General features: G+C 62.5%; 1 protein-coding gene across 8 annotated transcripts in view; it reads left to right on the top strand.

The window, feature by feature from the left end:
- HDAC7 (histone deacetylase 7) overlaps positions 1-15,380 on the top strand; it is a 35,815-nt gene extending 20,435 nt beyond the window's left edge. For 6 of the 8 annotated variants that reach the window (XM_047788065.1, XM_047788062.1, XM_047788063.1 and 3 more), the window contains 21 exons: positions 397-512; positions 703-828; positions 1,151-1,242; positions 1,426-1,521; positions 1,656-1,836; positions 2,049-2,233; positions 2,459-2,632; positions 3,869-4,088; positions 5,412-5,545; positions 5,706-5,826; positions 6,078-6,127; positions 7,328-7,435; positions 8,336-8,391; positions 8,501-8,588; positions 9,921-10,040; positions 10,247-10,344; positions 11,529-11,647; positions 12,302-12,435; positions 12,761-12,845; positions 13,983-14,121; positions 14,246-15,380. In XM_047788065.1, coding sequence (XP_047644021.1) covers positions 397-512; positions 703-828; positions 1,151-1,242; positions 1,426-1,521; positions 1,656-1,836; positions 2,049-2,233; positions 2,459-2,632; positions 3,869-4,088; positions 5,412-5,545; positions 5,706-5,826; positions 6,078-6,127; positions 7,328-7,435; positions 8,336-8,391; positions 8,501-8,588; positions 9,921-10,040; positions 10,247-10,344; positions 11,529-11,647; positions 12,302-12,435; positions 12,761-12,845; positions 13,983-14,121; positions 14,246-14,291 — 2,488 coding nt within the window. In that variant the 3' untranslated portion in view covers positions 14,292-15,380. The remainder of the gene's footprint in view (positions 1-396; positions 513-702; positions 829-1,150; positions 1,243-1,425; positions 1,522-1,655; positions 1,837-2,048; positions 2,234-2,458; positions 2,633-3,868; positions 4,089-5,411; positions 5,546-5,705; positions 5,827-6,077; positions 6,128-7,327; positions 7,436-8,335; positions 8,392-8,500; positions 8,589-9,920; positions 10,041-10,246; positions 10,345-11,528; positions 11,648-12,301; positions 12,436-12,760; positions 12,846-13,982; positions 14,122-14,245) is intronic. The other 2 variants (XM_047788068.1, XM_047788069.1) reach the window with 1 other exon arrangement.
- The last annotated feature ends 491 nt before the right edge of the window (positions 15,381-15,871 follow it).

The raw sequence follows: 15,871 nt of genomic DNA, 5'->3' as shown, positions 1-15,871 counted from the left end.
AACCCCTGTCCCAAGGGGCACCTGCCCTCTTCTGCCCTTTACTTATCTCTCCCAGCCCCGCCAGAGGCCCTTCCTCCTGCAGTGCCCCTCCACCCTCCCTGCCCACGCCGCGCACACACCCATGCTGGCTTCCTTCTCTGTCTTCCCCTGAGCACAAAGATACCTGATTCCTAGAGCAGCTTCCTCCCACTGTATCTGGCCTGCACCCAAGCCCTGGACCCTGGCTCCCGGCTCCCCTGCTGGGTCAGAGGTCTGTCTCACCAGCGGGCTGCTGGTGGGATCAGTGGTCCAGTGCTGCCACCTGGAGATGGCCCCTATTCCTGCCGACCACACTGGGCCGGCAGGGCCTCTGGGCACCCCTGCCTCTCTGAAGCAGCCTTGGCGCTCACTCCACAGAACTCTCGAGCCCTTGGAGACGGAAGGAGCTGCCCGTTCCATGCTCAGCAGCTTCCTGCCTCCCGTTCCCAGCCTGCCCAGCGACCCCCCAGAACACTTTCCTCTGCGTAAGACAGGTGCGGGGACAGGCCAGCAGGGACCCCCCCACCAGGGGAGCTGAGGGCGCCGAAGTGTGGAGGGGAGGGGGCCCCGGCCGCACACCCTGGCTTTCTCTGGACTGCCCACCTCGGGGAGGACCGGGAGAGAGGGCGAGGGACAGAGCCCAGGAGGCCGGGCACAGGCCGAGCGACGCCTGTGCTCCTGCAGTCTCTGAGCCCAACCTGAAGCTGCGCTACAAGCCCAAGAAGTCCCTGGAGCGGAGGAAGAACCCCTTGCTCCGGAAGGAGAGCGCCCCGCCGAGCCTCCGGCGGCGGCCAGCAGAGACCCTCGGCGGTGAGGCCCCGCGGGGTGGGCTGGTGGCAGGCCTTGTCCCATTGGGTCAGGCCCCATCCAGGCAGGGGTGCCCTCCCCAGGGCTGCTGTGGGTGGTTGTCGGGGTGTGTCCCACACACTTGGCAGGGGGCGAGTTGGGGCTGCACCCCAACTCTGTTGGCTTGGCCGACGTCTGCCCTGAAGAAGGGGCACCTTAGAAAAATGTGGAGGCGGGTGGCGGGCCGCCTCCTTCCTGCCCTGTGGCCACCCACTGGGGAAGGGTCCCCCCCATCCCCTCCAGGCCACGTGGCCCCTGATTGCCATCCCCTCTCCCCAACCCTCAGACTCCTCCCCCAGCAGCAGCAGCACGCCGGCATCAGGGTGCAGCTCCCCCAATGACAGCGAGCATGGCCCCAACCCAGTCCTGGGCTCCGAGGTAAGACCTTGCCAGGCTGGGCTCCCAGGGGCAGGTCTGAGGCTCAGCCGTGCTCTCAGCAAGCGGCCTGACCAGGCTGGGGCCATGGGTGTGGGCAGCCCCCACCTCCTGGGGGTCCTGGGGAAGGCACGCCCAGGGGTAGAGGTCTGGGACCAGTGACCCCTGCCCTGCTCCCCACGGCAGGCGCTCTTGGGCCAGCGGCTGCGGCTGCAGGAGACCTCTCTGGCCCCGTTCGCCTTGCTGCCCACAATCACGCTGGGGCTGCCCGCCCCTGCCAGGGTGAGTGGCTGAGGCGCCCTCTCCCGCTCCAACTCCCGAGATCTCTCACTCCCTCCTTCTACACGCCCCCCATGGCCGTCACCCTCCCCCCTGCCCGATCTCCTCCCCTCTGAAGCTCCCCACCTCTCCCCCAGGCTGATGGTGACCGCAGGACCCATCCGACTTTGGGCCCCCGGGGACCGGTCCTGGGGAGCCCCCATGCTCCCCTCTTTCTGCCCCACGGCCTGGAGCCCGAGGCCGGGGGCCCCCTGCCCTCCCGCCTGCAGCCCATTCTCCTCCTGGATCCCTCAGTCTCTCACGCCCCCCTGCTGACTGGTGAGTCCGCAGCTTCTCCAGGAGAGGGGCTGGATCCCGACATCCTGCCGAGGGCCAAGCTTGGGAAGTGACCCATCCTTCTGCCCCCACCTTGGCAGCCCCCATCCTGCCATGGGTCTCCCTGCTAAGTCCCTATCCCCACCCGCTGCCCTTGCTTCCTTCCCTTCCTCCCTGTGGTTCCCTCCTTATGCCCCCCCCCCCATTCTTTCCAGTGCCCGGGCTTGGGCCCCTGCCCTTCCACTTTGCCCAGTCCTTAATGACCAGCGAGCGGCTCTCCGGGTCAGGCCTCCACCGGCCCCTGAGCCGGACCCGCTCAGAGCCCCTGCCCCCAAGCGCACCGCTGGGTGCCTTGCAGCCCCGCCTGGAGCGGCTCAAACCTCATGTCCAGCTGATCAAGGTGAGGGAACCTGGGTCGGGGAGGTGGTGAGGGCTTGCAGAACTGGGCCTCTGGTGGCTGAAAGAAGGGAGACTCAGGAGGGACAGAGGCCTGGAGGGAGGGCGTGGCCCCTGGGGCCCCAGAGTTGCATGGCCACTGGAGTCCCAGCAAGGTGAGGGGCCCCCTGGCCCAGCCCACCACGTCCCACCCCAGCATGTCTCCTTAGTGGGCATCTCCCCTCCCCAGAGGCCAGCCAAGCCGAGTGAGAAGCCCCGACTGCGGCAGATACCCTCAGCCGAGGACCTGGAGACGGACGCTGGGGGACTGGGGCCAGTGGGGGAGGATGGCCTGGAACACAGGGAGCCCAGCCACGGGCAGCATGAGGCCAGGGGCCCTGTTCCTCTGCAGCAGCACCAGCAGGTATGGTAGTGCCCAGGCACCCCTCGGAAGGTGTAGTTGGGAGACTGGGCCTGGTAAAGATGGAAGGGAGGGAGACCGGATGTCAGCGCAGCTCTGGGACCTGTGGTTACTCTGCCAAATCCTCACTGAGGTACAGACAGACAGACAGACACACCCACACGCATGCACACGTGCATCCAGGCACACACATCCACGGGCATGTGCCATCCAGCAGCCTTCCCATCTCAGGGTGAAGCCAGGTCCCTTGTCCAGCAGTGAGACTGGCCTTTTGCAAAGCTGCCCACATTCCTGCCCTGGCACTTCTCCCCCGTGACCGCTTGTCCTGCTTCCAGGAAGATGCTAGGGCAGGAAGTGGGACAGAGCTGGGCCTGGCCCTTCAACCAGCAGGTTCTCACCTTGCGAGTCTAACCACAGGGTATTTGTTTGTTGGGGCTGTTGTAACGTGTACTGCGAACTGGGTGGCTTCAACAAAGAAGTTTATTTTTCAAACTGTGCTGGAGGCTGGAGGTCTAACATGAAGGTGTTGGCCGGGTCGATCCCTTCTGAGGGCTATGAGGGAAGGGGCTGTTCCAGGCCTGTCTCTTTGGCCTGTAGACGGCCGCCTTCTGCCCGGGTCTTCACATTATCTTTTTGTTTTGTTTTGTTTTGAATTACTCAATGAATTTATTACACTTACAGTTGCACAATGATCATGTTCTTTCTGTCCACAAGTGTGTCCCAGTTTCCTCGTTTTGTAAGGACCAGGCTCCTGTTGGAGCTTAGGCTAGTGACGTCACTTTAATTTGAGTACCTCTGTAAAGACCCTATCTCCAAATCCAGTCATGTTCTGAGGTCCTGGGCGCTAAGATTTCCTTCTGTCATTAAACATGAAGTGGGAGGGGGACACAACTCAGCCCTTAGCATATGGCGACAGTCCTACTCAGGCAGGTAGGTCCCCACATCCTTGGAGAAAATGGGGTCCTGGTCAGAGCTGGGCCCAAGGCCCCTCACCCAGTTTCTGGCTTTGGTGTCCTGAGGGCCCAAGGAGCCCCGGCGGAATGGGATAGTCACCCGGGGTGCAGACTTTTGGGTGTTTTTTGGGGGCAGGAAACTGAGAGAGGGAAAGGCTAGGGCCCAGCTGGGAGGCTGGACCAGGGCCATCTTTGGAAAAGGGGCCTGGAGGTTCCTGAGGCCGGGGCAGGGGCAGGTGGAGCAGGACCCGGAGGCCCTGAGACTGAGGCCCTCTGTGTCCCCCAGGTGTTCCTCTGGGAGCAGCAGCGACTGGCCGGGCGACTGCCCCGGGGAGGCGCTGGGGACCCCGTGCTGCTTCCCCTGGCCCAGGGTGGTCACCGGCCCCTGTCCAGGGCTCAGTCGTCCCCAGCCGCACCCGCCTCACTGCCAACCCCGGAGCCTCCCAGCCAGGCCCGTGTCCTGCCCAGCTCAGAGACCCCCACCAGGACCCTGCCCTTCACCACAGGTAAGGCCCGGCTTAGAGGGCAGGAGGAAGGGGCTGGGGGCACACAGGGTCAGGGCACAAGTCCACGCCTGTCTCATGGGTCGCTTGGGACATTTTTGGAGGCCACAGAGCACTTTCTCAGTCTTGATGAGATCCCCAGTGTCCATGGAGCTGACAGAGCTGGTGGTGGTTCTCATGTTGCAGCTGGGGAGACCCAGGCTCGGGAAATCGAAAGGGATGGGCTCATGGTCACGCAGCGAGCTGGCCGTCAGGCCAGGCTGAGGATTCAGGTCCCCTGACAACCGGTTTAGGCCTTTCACAAAGGATGTTTATTATTAATACTCTGCTTGTGAAAAGAACACAAAGGCATGTTAGAAAGCCTGAGAAAGACAGAAAAGCGTAAGAATGGAATAAAAATTACCAGCCAATATCCCACTCCCCAGAGGCAATCACTCCTAAATGCCGTCAGATTTCAGACCAGTCTTCATTCCAGCCACCTATACAAGTGCCTAAATGGCATACCACGACGTTTTGTGGCTACGTTTTGTACCCAGCTTGCTTTATTCAGTTTGTACATCGTGAACACTTTGTGATATAATTAATCTTTTCAAATGAGATTTTGTGGCATGTCATCCCAGGCTTTTATGTTCATGTAAAGATTTCCTCTTGCTGGAGCAGTTAGGCGGTTACTCCTTTTTCCTTGTTTGAATTTCCTTGAACATACATCGTCCCTCCTCCTGGGATTGTTTCCCAAGGGTCACTCTCAAGGAGAGGTGACCCCAGGTCAAGTGGTGTGAGCATTTTGAGGATCCCCGATGTCCTGAAATGTGCTGAAAGTGACTTCCCGCTGACAGCATGCAGAGCCCTCGTCGGGGCGTCCTGTGGGTCGGGCCAAAACAGTCACTTCCCCAAAATTGCATCTGTCCTGTCACATGGCCCTGTGTCACCATGGGCTTCCCAGCTCCCAGTTTGGGGGCACCTATTTGAATCATGACATCCAGTGTGAGCCCCCAACAGCAGGCCTCCCTTGGGCTCTGAGCGCTTGAGGTCACAGTCATGGGGCCACATCAGGGGCGGGGGGTCAGTGAGTTGGGAAGGCTGCGGCCGTGAGGCAGTTGTGTTGGCTGGGGTGGTGTGGTGTGGGGGTGAGGCGTCTGAGCCTGCTTGGGTGAGCAGCTGGGGGGCGGGGTCCCAAGGGGCAGGGTGGGGCATGCGGAACTCTTGGGGGGGGGGTGTCCTCCCTGGCTGCATGTGGGTGCTCTGTCTGCAGTCAATGGCCCGGGGTGGTGGGGGTGCTGGGGTGGGGACTCCCAGGGCCCCAGCCCTGACCCTGGCTCCCAATAGGGCTGGTTTATGACTCGGTAATGCTGAAGCACCAGTGCTCCTGTGGGGACAACAGCAGGCATCCGGAGCACGCAGGCCGCATCCAAAGCATCTGGTCCCGGCTGCTGGAGCGGGGGCTCCGGAGCCAGTGTGAGGTGAGGGGGCAGCGTGGGGGGGCTGCGGGGTGGAGGCGGTATGGGTCATGGAGGGGAAGGGGGTAGGAAGCCCTGCAGGAGGTGAGGCACCGGCCGGATGGTGGGAATGGCGGGGCGATGGCTGAGCAGGGGCTCAGGAGCTCTGTGGGCCCTTCCTCAGTCTCTCCGGGGCCGGAAGGCCTCCCTGGAGGAGCTGCAGTCTGTGCACTCCGAGCGCCACGTGCTCCTCTATGGCACCAACCCGCTCAGCCGCCTCAAACTGGACAATGGGAAGCTGGCAGGTAGGGGCCCGATGGTACCTGGGGCCCCCAGATCTCCCCCGGCTCACCCAGCCCGTGCATCCCCTGTGCTCTTGTCCTCGCTCTGCCCGTCCCTCCAGGGCCCTGGACACCTCCTCACTGCCCACAGCCCCTCTGTGGCCCACGTCCACCCCACCCTGCCCACCCAGCCCACCCTCTTCTAGGGCCTCTCTGCTCCCGGCCCAGCCGGAGGCTGAGCGGGCTCAGCTCACACACCTGGGCCTCTCCCGCAGGGCTCCTGGCACAGCGGATGTTTGTGATGCTGCCCTGTGGTGGGGTTGGGGTAAGTGTGCCCAGGTTTTGCTGTGCTTGGCCACGGGCTCTCAGAGCTCCTCCCTCCCGTTCTCCCGGGCCCAGCACTGTCCCGTAGTGCCCCCCAGACGGGTAGGAGCCCCTGGGGGCGGGCGTGCCCTCCCGGGTGTGGCGCCCCCCGTGTCTCACACTTAGGGGGCGTTTGGTAGATGTTGAGGAGGCTCCAAGAGCAGAACCGAGCCCAGAGCTTGGGGGCATCTCCCTTCCTGAGACCCTGTGGTGGGGACTGGCTTCTCCACGCTGCCTCCAGGCAGCTTTGCCTCCCCGAGTGGACTTCCAGGAAGAGTGGAGCGGCCTGACCTGGGGCTTTGGTGTTGGTGGGGGGGGGTCCTCTGCTGTCCTTGGTGACCCAGGCACGTCCCTCCTACATCCCGGCTTTCCCTGCTCCCCCTCACCCTGCCCGGGGACTCCTGTCTCCTGGCAGTGCTCTCCTGCCCAGAAAAGGCCCCTGCGGCTGTTTGCCCGCTGGGCATGGGGAGGCAGGGACGGAGGCCCAGTCCTGGAGGGGGAGTGGAAGCTGTAGCTGGGGGGCGGGTTGGGAGCCGGTCAGCACCCTGCTCACAACTTCCCATTTCTTGCCACTTTCTGATTTTTCCAACTGTTGTTGCTTCTGTTTTCTCCTCCCTCCTCTCCCTCTCTGTCTCTGTCTCTCTCTCTTTCTCCAGCCTCTTGAGACTCTCTCTGCCTTCCTCGCCTCTCTCGGTCCGCCTCGCCCTCCCCATCTCCCCATCACGGCCCCCGGCCCCTCCCTAGCCTTGAGGCCCAGGGACTGGGTTTGGGGGGCCTCCCAGCCTGGGCTAGGGGCCCCGAGTGGAAGACAGTGGTGCAGACGGCCCCTCAAGCTCCGACCGTCCTGAGGGCCTGAGCAGAGTCAGCTGGGGCTTAAAACCCCCTCCAGGCCCAAACCCCAAGTCCCGCCCAGGTAACGCCATGCCCCCTCCTCTGACCGGGGAGGCAGGCGCGATGCTGCCGGCAGAGTGCTGGCCAGATGCGGGCTGGTGATGTGGACAGAAGCTGGGAAGGAGCAGTCGTGCTGGGATTGGGGGACACGGGAGGCCTTGCCTTTGGGCGGTGGGGCACTTGGGTCCTGGCCACGGGGTGGGCCCTGCCCCACGGGCCTGGCTCCCGAGGGAGGCCTTGGATGATGCGGGCCCTGACTCTGGCCCCGCAGGTGGACACCGACACCATCTGGAATGAGCTGCACTCCTCCAACGCGGCCCGCTGGGCGGCAGGCAGCGTCACCGACCTCGCCTTCAAAGTGGCCTCCCGGGAGCTCAAGGTAGGGGGTTCAAGTGACCGGTGGGCAAGCCACGGAGGAAGGAGCAGCCGGATGGGGCCGCCGGGAGGCCAGACCAGCATCCAGCATTGCCTTCTTCTTGGCCATCATCCCAGGGTTTCGCTAGGGAAATTGAGCGCTCTGGGGCCTAAGATGCCATCTGAACCCTAGGCTCATGTTACTTGCTGGGGGATCAAGCACGGTGCCGCTGGCCCTCAGAGAGACAGGGTCACGATCACCCAGGATCGGTTAACCCAGACCCACTGTGCGACCGAGAACAAGGTGCAGGGCCTCTCAGGGGGCCCGTGCGTGGGCAGAGAGAGAGGTTCTTTCTGGTGCTGAGGTTTTACAAACTGGGTTGGCGCCCGCACTTGTTTGCTCTGGGCTAGACATTTTAGGGGGGGCTTGTGCCGAGCCCCCCACCATTTAGGAGCTCAGAGCCCAAGCCAAGGTTCCACTGTCTCCAGCCAGGCAACTCTGCACGTGTTTAACCTGTCTAAGCTCCAGATTTCTCCTGTCTGTAACCAGAAATAATAATGGTGTTTATCTTATGAAGATGCTGTGAAGATTAGATAATCTTTACCTCAGACAGTTGTGAGGATGAAATCTGGCGTTTATCAGTGCGTAGCACAGTGCCAGGCACATAGGTTTTGCCCAACAAATAAGAGCTGTTGTTCTTTCAAAGTGATAAGAGCCCGGACCCACTGGGGTGGGAGGTTCACAGAGGCCTGGAGGTCAGCATGGGGACCGTTGATTTCCAGCCTGGTCGCGGTTGGTCATCCTGGCAGCTGCCACCCTGTGGTCCCTTCTCGGGGGAGGAGCCTGGGGCTGGGGGAGCAGGTTCGTGGAGGTGGGGGTCAGAGGGCTGGCTGTTTGCTTGACAAGTGTTCTTTCTGTTTCCAGAACGGTTTTGCTGTGGTTCGGCCCCCAGGACACCACGCAGACCATTCCACAGCCATGTAAGGCCCGACGGAGGCCTGGGTGGGCCGAGGTGGGCCGGGCGGGGGGGCAGGGAGAGGGGGAGGCGGGAGGGATCGGTCTGGCACGACCTCTCTCTTCTCTTCTCAGGGGCTTCTGCTTCTTCAACTCGGTGGCCATCGCCTGCCGGCAGCTGCAACAACAAGGCAAGGCCGGCAAGATCCTCATTGTGGACTGGGTAGGTCTTGGTTCCCAGCCCCTTCAGGCCTGAGAGCCTGTGGAATGAGCCCTGGACTCGGTCGTCATGTCCTGCAGAGTCCCGCCGCAGCCCCCCCGAGACTCAGTGTCCCCTGTGTCAGATGCAGCTGAGGGGAAGGGCCACATCGCAGGGCCGCTGGAAGGCCCAGAGGAGATGGTATGAGGGAGGCCTCAGCCATAACTGCTCCCACAAGGGAGGAGCCTTTTTTTGTTTTGTTTTTTTTTCTTTCGTCTCTTTAGGGCCGCACCCGCTGCATATGGAGGTTCCATGCTAGGGGTCTAATCGGAGCTACAGCTGGCCGACCTACACCATAGCCACAGCAACATGGGATCCAAGCTGCGTCTGCAAACCACACCACAGCTCAAGGCAATGCTGGATCCTTAACCCACTGAGCGAGGCCAGGGATCGAACCCACGGATGGAACCGAATTGGATTCGTTTCTGCTGCGCCGTAATGGGAATTCCAGGGAGGAGCCATTTGAATGGTGTCTTTGGCCTCTCTGGGCTTCTTTCTGCAGACCTGACCATTTCTGCATTTCCCCGGCAGGTAGTGACAGTCATAAGAGTAGATAACATCAGTATATCCCGCTAATCGCGTCTGCACACTGACCCCTTCCCGCCTCTCACTAAGACCTGGTTTACAGGTGAGGGCAGTGAGCACAGGGAGGTTAGGTTAGGGAACCTGCACATAGCCGCACACCTGAGGCCCGTGACTGCACCTTGAGTCAGGGCCCCTGAGCTCTGGAGCACGGGCGTCTAACCGCTTTGCACAGACACCCGCTGATGGGACAGCCCTGTGCGGAATGGAGAGTGTGGGAACGTTCCACACTCAGGGCCACGCTCGGTCCAAGTGGAGGGCCACCGCGCTGGGCCTCAGGGCCTGCCCGTCCCTCTGTGACGGAGTGTGGCTTGGGGGCACCTGCACTGCTCCTTGGCCTTGGGCAGGACGCGCAGCGAAGGTTCCTGACGTGGAAGCCGGGCTCTTTCCTCTCCTGCCGCTCATCCTCCCCCAACACATCCTCCCAAGGGGCCGGCCTGCCCTGGGCACACCTGCTCCCGGTCAGGGTCTCGCGGTATCGCCACCCCCACCCAGCCTGTTACAGACGCATCTGTGCCCACATGGAGAGACCGAGGCTCAGCGAGGGTGGCGGGTCACTCCGCAGTTTAGCTCTGGGAGCCCCTGTGTCCTCACCCCCAGTCCAGGCCCCTGAGCCTCAGAAGGGTCACCAAGCTCGAAACCTTTCCGTCCCACTCGGTCTCCACCCCTCTGCTTTCAGACCGGCCCTAACCCACTGCCCATGTCCCCGCACAGGACGTTCACCACGGCAATGGCACCCAGCAGACCTTCTACCAGGACCCCAGTGTGCTCTACATCTCCCTTCATCGCCATGACGACGGCAACTTCTTCCCGGGCAGCGGGGCTGTGGATGAGGTAACCCCACCTTCCAGCCCCACTGACTCTCCCGGGCTCTTCCTCTGTCACGACCAGCTGTGCCAGCCCGGGCAGAGCGTCACGCCTCTCTGATCCTCAGTGTCTCCATCTGGAGGTGAAGAGGCTGGTCTCGCAGCACGGACCTCCTGGGATTCCTCTGCCGGGACTCCGCTCTCCTCACGTCTCTCGTGCCTCCTCTTCCCCAGGTGGGAGCTGGCAGCGGTGAGGGCTTCAATGTCAATGTGGCCTGGGCTGGAGGTCTGGACCCCCCAATGGGGGATCCTGAATACCTGGCTGCCTTCAGGTCAGTGCTCTGGGAGCCCAGCAAGGCCACCCTCTCCTGCCCCCTTTCCCAACAGTGCCAGGTGGGAGGTGATCAGGTGGCTTGTCAGCCTGACCTCATCCAACTCCTGGACGTGATCGGCCGGCCCCGGAGTGGGCCTGTGGACCGAGACAAAGGGAAAGGCACTGTTACCCTGGCCTCTACGGCCTCCAGTCCCTGCGGGAAGAAGGGACCACGGGAGGAAAAGGTCGAAGGGTGCTTTGTAACGTCGCACATTCCCGAGAGCCCGTGCTGAACTGAGTCGGGGGAGATGGGCAGGGTAGAGTGAGCAGAGCCATCACAGTCAGTCAAAGAAAGCTGCCTGGAGGAGGTGGGCTTTGTGCAGGGGATGGGAAACTTAAGTGGTGAAGAAAGAAGGAAAGCGAGCCGGGGGTGTCGGGGGATGTCCCTGGCAGGCGAGTTGCTTAGGAAGAGCCGTTCCGGAAGAGGGGCTTTGGGCTCTCCTCGGGAGCCCCTTACATCTTTGATTCTGAGGGTCCTGTGCTCCATTTGGAAAAAGGAAAAGAGAACCCTGGATGTAGGTCTCCAAATACTTTTCTAGAGTATTCTCCATGAGGGCTAAAGCTGTGGGTGCCCTGGGTTGGGGTTCCTGGCATCTGTGTGCCCAGAGCACGGGGCCTTGAAGGACCCTAAAGTGAACCCTAGAGCTGGGGGAGGGATGGAGCGAGGCAGAGGATGGGAGTGGACCTGGTGGCCCAGGACCTCCAGAGGGTCTGTTGCCCTGGTCAGCCCTCAGGTGGCGAGCGGTGAGGTGTGGCCAGCTCAGCCCTAAGTGGATGGCAGCTAAGTGCAGAGCGTTTCCGGTCCCTGAGGCTCAGTGCCCTGCCCCTTTCCCGCGGCCCTGCCCACTGTACCCCCCACAACACACATGCCCACGCCTCTGTCATTTCCTCGGGTGCCCCACCCTTGGCTTCTTCCCGCCTCTTGCCAGTTAAGAGCCCCAGGTAGCTGAGCCCTCAGGCTGTGCTAGGGCCAGGGGTGGCCAGCCAAGGTCCGGGAAGTCAGAGGAGAGTGGCTGTCCTGGAGTCCTAAGAGCAGTAACATTGGTGGCAGAGGGCTGGCACCAGGCAGGGCCCTTGGCCTCTGCCCCCGGCTGCCCTGCACAGCGTGGCGAGCACCCCCCTCCTCACACCTCCATCACACAGGACGGTCGTGATGCCCATCGCCCGAGAGTTCTCTCCGGACCTGGTCCTCGTGTCCGCGGGCTTTGATGCTGCCGAGGGCCACCCGCCCCCGCTGGGTGGCTACCATGTGTCCGCCAAATGTAAGGAGGGCCCAGCCCAGGGGGCGGTAGAGGGAATGAAGGCGGGGCCAGGAGGGGCGGCACTGCCCCCGTGAAGGGGCAGGCGGCAGTGGCCAGCAGAGCGCCACGAGTGTGAGGAGGACTGGGGTTTGCAGCCCCCCCAGAATTCGCGGGGCTCCCAGCCTAGCACAGCCCAGGAGGGTTCGCTGCGGGAGGCCTGCATCACACCCTGGGGACAGAAGTCCCGTGGACAGGACACCCCTCCCCGGCTGTGTCCTGCCCGGGCCGGGCTGGCAGCCTGTCCTGAGGCAGGACGAGGAGGAGCTGTGTTCTCAGAAGAGAGGGAGCCCGCCCGGAGCCCACTCGGCCTCCTGGGCCGGGAGGACAGCCTGGAATATGGGGTGTCTTAGTGAAGAAGACACGGGCTAGAGTCCTCCGTGCCCCGGGTTCAAGCCCCGCCTCTTACTTGTTGCCCTTAACTTCTCCGCGCCTTTGGTGAGGCGCACGGACAGGATTTACAGGGATTCCATGTGAAAGCACTTGGGAAAGTAGAGATTTATGCATCGGAGTCATTCTTTCTAGGGGAGGAAACAAGCGGGGAAACAGCAGGGGTAGGGAGGGTGCCCCCCTCCTCCACCCCGTCCCCTCCTAATCCTCCTCCACACCCGCATCTAGGTTTTGGCTACATGACGCAGCAGCTGATGAGCTTGGCGGGAGGTGCGGTGGTGCTGGCCTTGGAGGGCGGCCATGACCTCACAGCCATCTGTGACGCCTCCGAGGCCTGTGTGGCTGCTCTTCTAGGCAACAAGGTGAGGTGCCGGTCCCCCATCTGGGCACCTGGGGGGAGGGAGTCCAGCTCTCCTAGGACCGCCCCAAGGAGCAGGCCGCTGGGGCGCCTCCCCGAGGCCTCACAGATGGGGTGGGGTCAGGGTGGCAGGTCCCCGAACGAGGAGAACCGAGTGGACGTCTCTTCCCCAGATGAGGTGAGGTCTAGGACCAGCATCTCCTGCCCCAGGCAGGGCCAAGAGCACATGTCTATTGTGCCAGGAAAGCCAGGTCCCTGGGTGGGAGGGAGCTGGCTGGGGAGGCGGGTCCCCTGGAGACGTGTGGCCGATGTGCTGCCTTCTGCCATAGGTGGATCCCCTCTCAGAAGAAGGCTGGAAACAGAAACCCAACCTCAACGCCATCCGCTCCCTGGAAGCTGTGATCCGGGTGCACAGTGAGTGTGGGCAGAGGACGCCGCTGATCCCAGACTCGGGAGAAACTCAGGGGTCTGCTCCCCCAGTGACCAGGGCCCCAGGTCTTCCAGCACCAGCCAGGTAGAGGGCTCTGCTGCAGGCTTCCCAGAAAGTTCCCTCTGGTCATGAGGGGCAGGCAGCCCCACCCGTGAGAGGATACTCCGGGAACCCTCTAGATGGACCCGGGAGGGGGGAGACCAGCAGACAGTGGCTCCTCCACACAGGACTGGTCTCCCGTCTCCAGCCGCTGCGCCAGGCCAGGGCCCTGCCTCCAGCAGCACTCAGGCTTGTGTACCGGAAGTGCTGGTGCCCACCTTGACCCTCCATCCTGGCCACAGGAGGCCTGCAGGCTTTGGGGGCTGGGTCTTAGAATCCCCCACATCTGGAGAGCCCTTTACACGTCCACCTTCAGCTCAGCATCTATGGAGCACAGGATGTAAAGACCCATGATCTATGCCAGGAGTCCAAAAATGAACAAAATTGATTTCCCCCGACTCGGTGGGGGGCTGGACATGACAGTGAACTTGCTGCTGGTCCTTGATACGGAGCCCTCACCCTGGGCCGGGCTCTGGGCGGGGTGTGTTCCATGGACATGACCTCTCACAACATAGGCGGGCTGGTCATGTCCGCGGTCAGGGGGCACCCAGGGCGGGTGAGCGGCTTGCCGATGGCCACGCAGAGCAGCCGTGGTGTTGGGCAGCTTTCCTGGCGCCGAGTCCTTCCCGCCTCCCACACCCCTGTCCTGTGGGCCAGGCCGAGCGCTGAGCAGGGGCTGCATGTGAGTGGGACCCTGGGCTCCAGGAGGCTCGGGTTGGGGCTCCGTGAGGTCACTGTGACACGGACTCTATCTAGGGGAAAGGAGGCCCTACTGGTGCTGTCAGGAACCCTGTACCCATGGGGGTGGGTCAGCGGCAGCCTCTTAGCCAGAGGCCTGGGGGAGTGGCTCGGACCTCTGCAAGGGCCCTTCACAGTGACCCTGAATCCGTCACCCTGTCCGGGCAGCAGGGGCCAAGTCAGAGAGGGCGTTGTGTTGAGGGTGGAGGCAGGGGAGAGGTGACCCCACATTGAGGACACGCCTGCTTGTCCCCCAAGCCTTTCTGACACGGTTTCTCACCCAGGTGAATACTGGGGCTGCATGCAGCACCTGGCCTCCTGTCCAGACTCCTGGGTACCCAGGGTGCCAGGGGCCGACGCAGAGGAAGTGGAGGCAGTGACTGCACTGGCATCCCTCTCCGTGGGCATCCTGGCTGAAGAGCGGTAATGCCAGAGCCCCGGACCCCAGATCCCAGCACAGCCACCCCAGCCTTCTTAGGCTTCCCGGGCCGAGGCCCTTCGTGCAGCCCCTGGCCCTCCAGCTTCCCCACCCTTATCGCTCCCCCAGGACCTCAGTGCAGCTGGTGGAGGAGGAAGAACCCATGAATCTCTAAGGCTTCAGAACGGATCTGCCGCCAGCCTCGCCCTGCCCTGCCCTTCGGACCTGGTTCTCCTCTAGCCTCTGGCAAGAGTTCCCGCTCCCCGCTCCCGGGGTCTTCAGAGATCCTTCGGGCAGGTAGTCGGGGCCAGAGAACGGCCCCTTGACGGTCACCCCAAGGAGCCTGAGAAGGCCCCTGGGTCTAGGAGAGGGACCAAAGAGGACCCTACGAGGAGGCAGGCTGGGGACCAGCCGGGCCCCAGTAGGGCCCTCCCCAAAGCAGAGCCTACCCTCTGGGGGTCCAGGCCCCGGGCTGGGCCCCATTCCTCAGGACTGCGCAGAGGAGGACTGGCCCAGCCGGGCCCCCCATAACCACTATTCTCGGCTCTATAGACCCCGGACTTTGCACACAGCCCCAGGCTCCACACAGAAATGTGAACTTGGCCTCAGCCAGAGTGGCCCTTCCTGGGCTCTGGGGGGAGGCGGGTTGGGGGCGGGAGCCGGGGAGTCCCCCCTCTCACCTGCTTCCTCAGATGACTCTGGAAGCTTCCTCCCCACCGCTGGGCAGAGAGACAAAGTTCCTTCCGAGAGCAGCCACGGGTGGGCCCCCCATCTGGTCCCTGCCCCGACCAGAGGCCACCCATGTCAACCATCTCAGCCCCCTGGTAGAGCAGACAGGCGCTCTCGGAGTTCTGCGCTTCCTGATCCAATGGTGCCAAGCCCTTCATCTCCCCTCAGAAGCACCCAGGGCTCCTCACTCACCGCCCCCCTCCACAAGCCTGCCTTCTGGCGTCTCCCCCACCCCGGCTGCCTCCTGCCCTACATAGGACTAGCTTGGCTGAGGGGAAAGGGGGTGGGAGAATGGATGGGTGGCGCAGGGGAGGGGATGCTGCCCTGGCACCGTCTTCAAGGCTTCTGGGGTCCAGGCCTGGGGCCAAGAAGGAAAGTATTTGTGTGTGAGAGAGAGTGAGAGAGTGTGTGTGTGTGTGTGTGTGCACGTGCGTGTGTCTTCCCCAGGACCACCATACCCTGTGTATGTATGCATGTTTTTGTAAAAAAGAAAAAAAAGAAAAGAAAAAAATCTGAACAATAAATGTTTTATTTGCTTTAAAGGTGCATGTGAAAGGACCTCTGGGGAATGAGGAGTGGGCAGTGGGCCTGCAGCCACACAGTACAGCCTGGGCCCCATCTGATGTCCAGGAGAAGGGAGCGGGTTGGGCTGGGGAGAGCTGCCCCCCAGCTCTTTGGCCTTGTGCGGTAGCTGCCTTGCAGAAAGAGTCTGTTCTGAACACACCCTGGCTGCCCCCGCCTGCCCCATGAAGAAGAGGCAGCAGCTCTGCCCCTGCTGGGGGCAGGGGATCCAGACACCTGCGGACCCAGCTCTCTAAGGCCTCTTCCTAGTCGTGAATCATTCCTACTTGGGTTCACCTCCTGGGGCCTCTGTTTATCAGTTAAAGACTCCAGAACCTGTTAGGTTCCTTTCGGCTCTAATGTACCATGACTCCTGAAGGATCTTCGGAGCCTATTAGAAGGAGGTGGGGCGGCAGGCCTGGGCAGGCTCACCCAGTGTAAGCAGAGGAAGCTGCCAGGGCTGCC

The sequence above is a fragment of the Phacochoerus africanus genome, chromosome 7, assembly GCF_016906955.1.
Source record: "Phacochoerus africanus isolate WHEZ1 chromosome 7, ROS_Pafr_v1, whole genome shotgun sequence".
Taxonomy (NCBI): domain Eukaryota; kingdom Metazoa; phylum Chordata; class Mammalia; order Artiodactyla; family Suidae; genus Phacochoerus; species Phacochoerus africanus.
The sequence above is the reverse complement of the archived record's forward strand: the minus strand, read 5'-3'. Positions and strand labels throughout refer to the sequence as shown.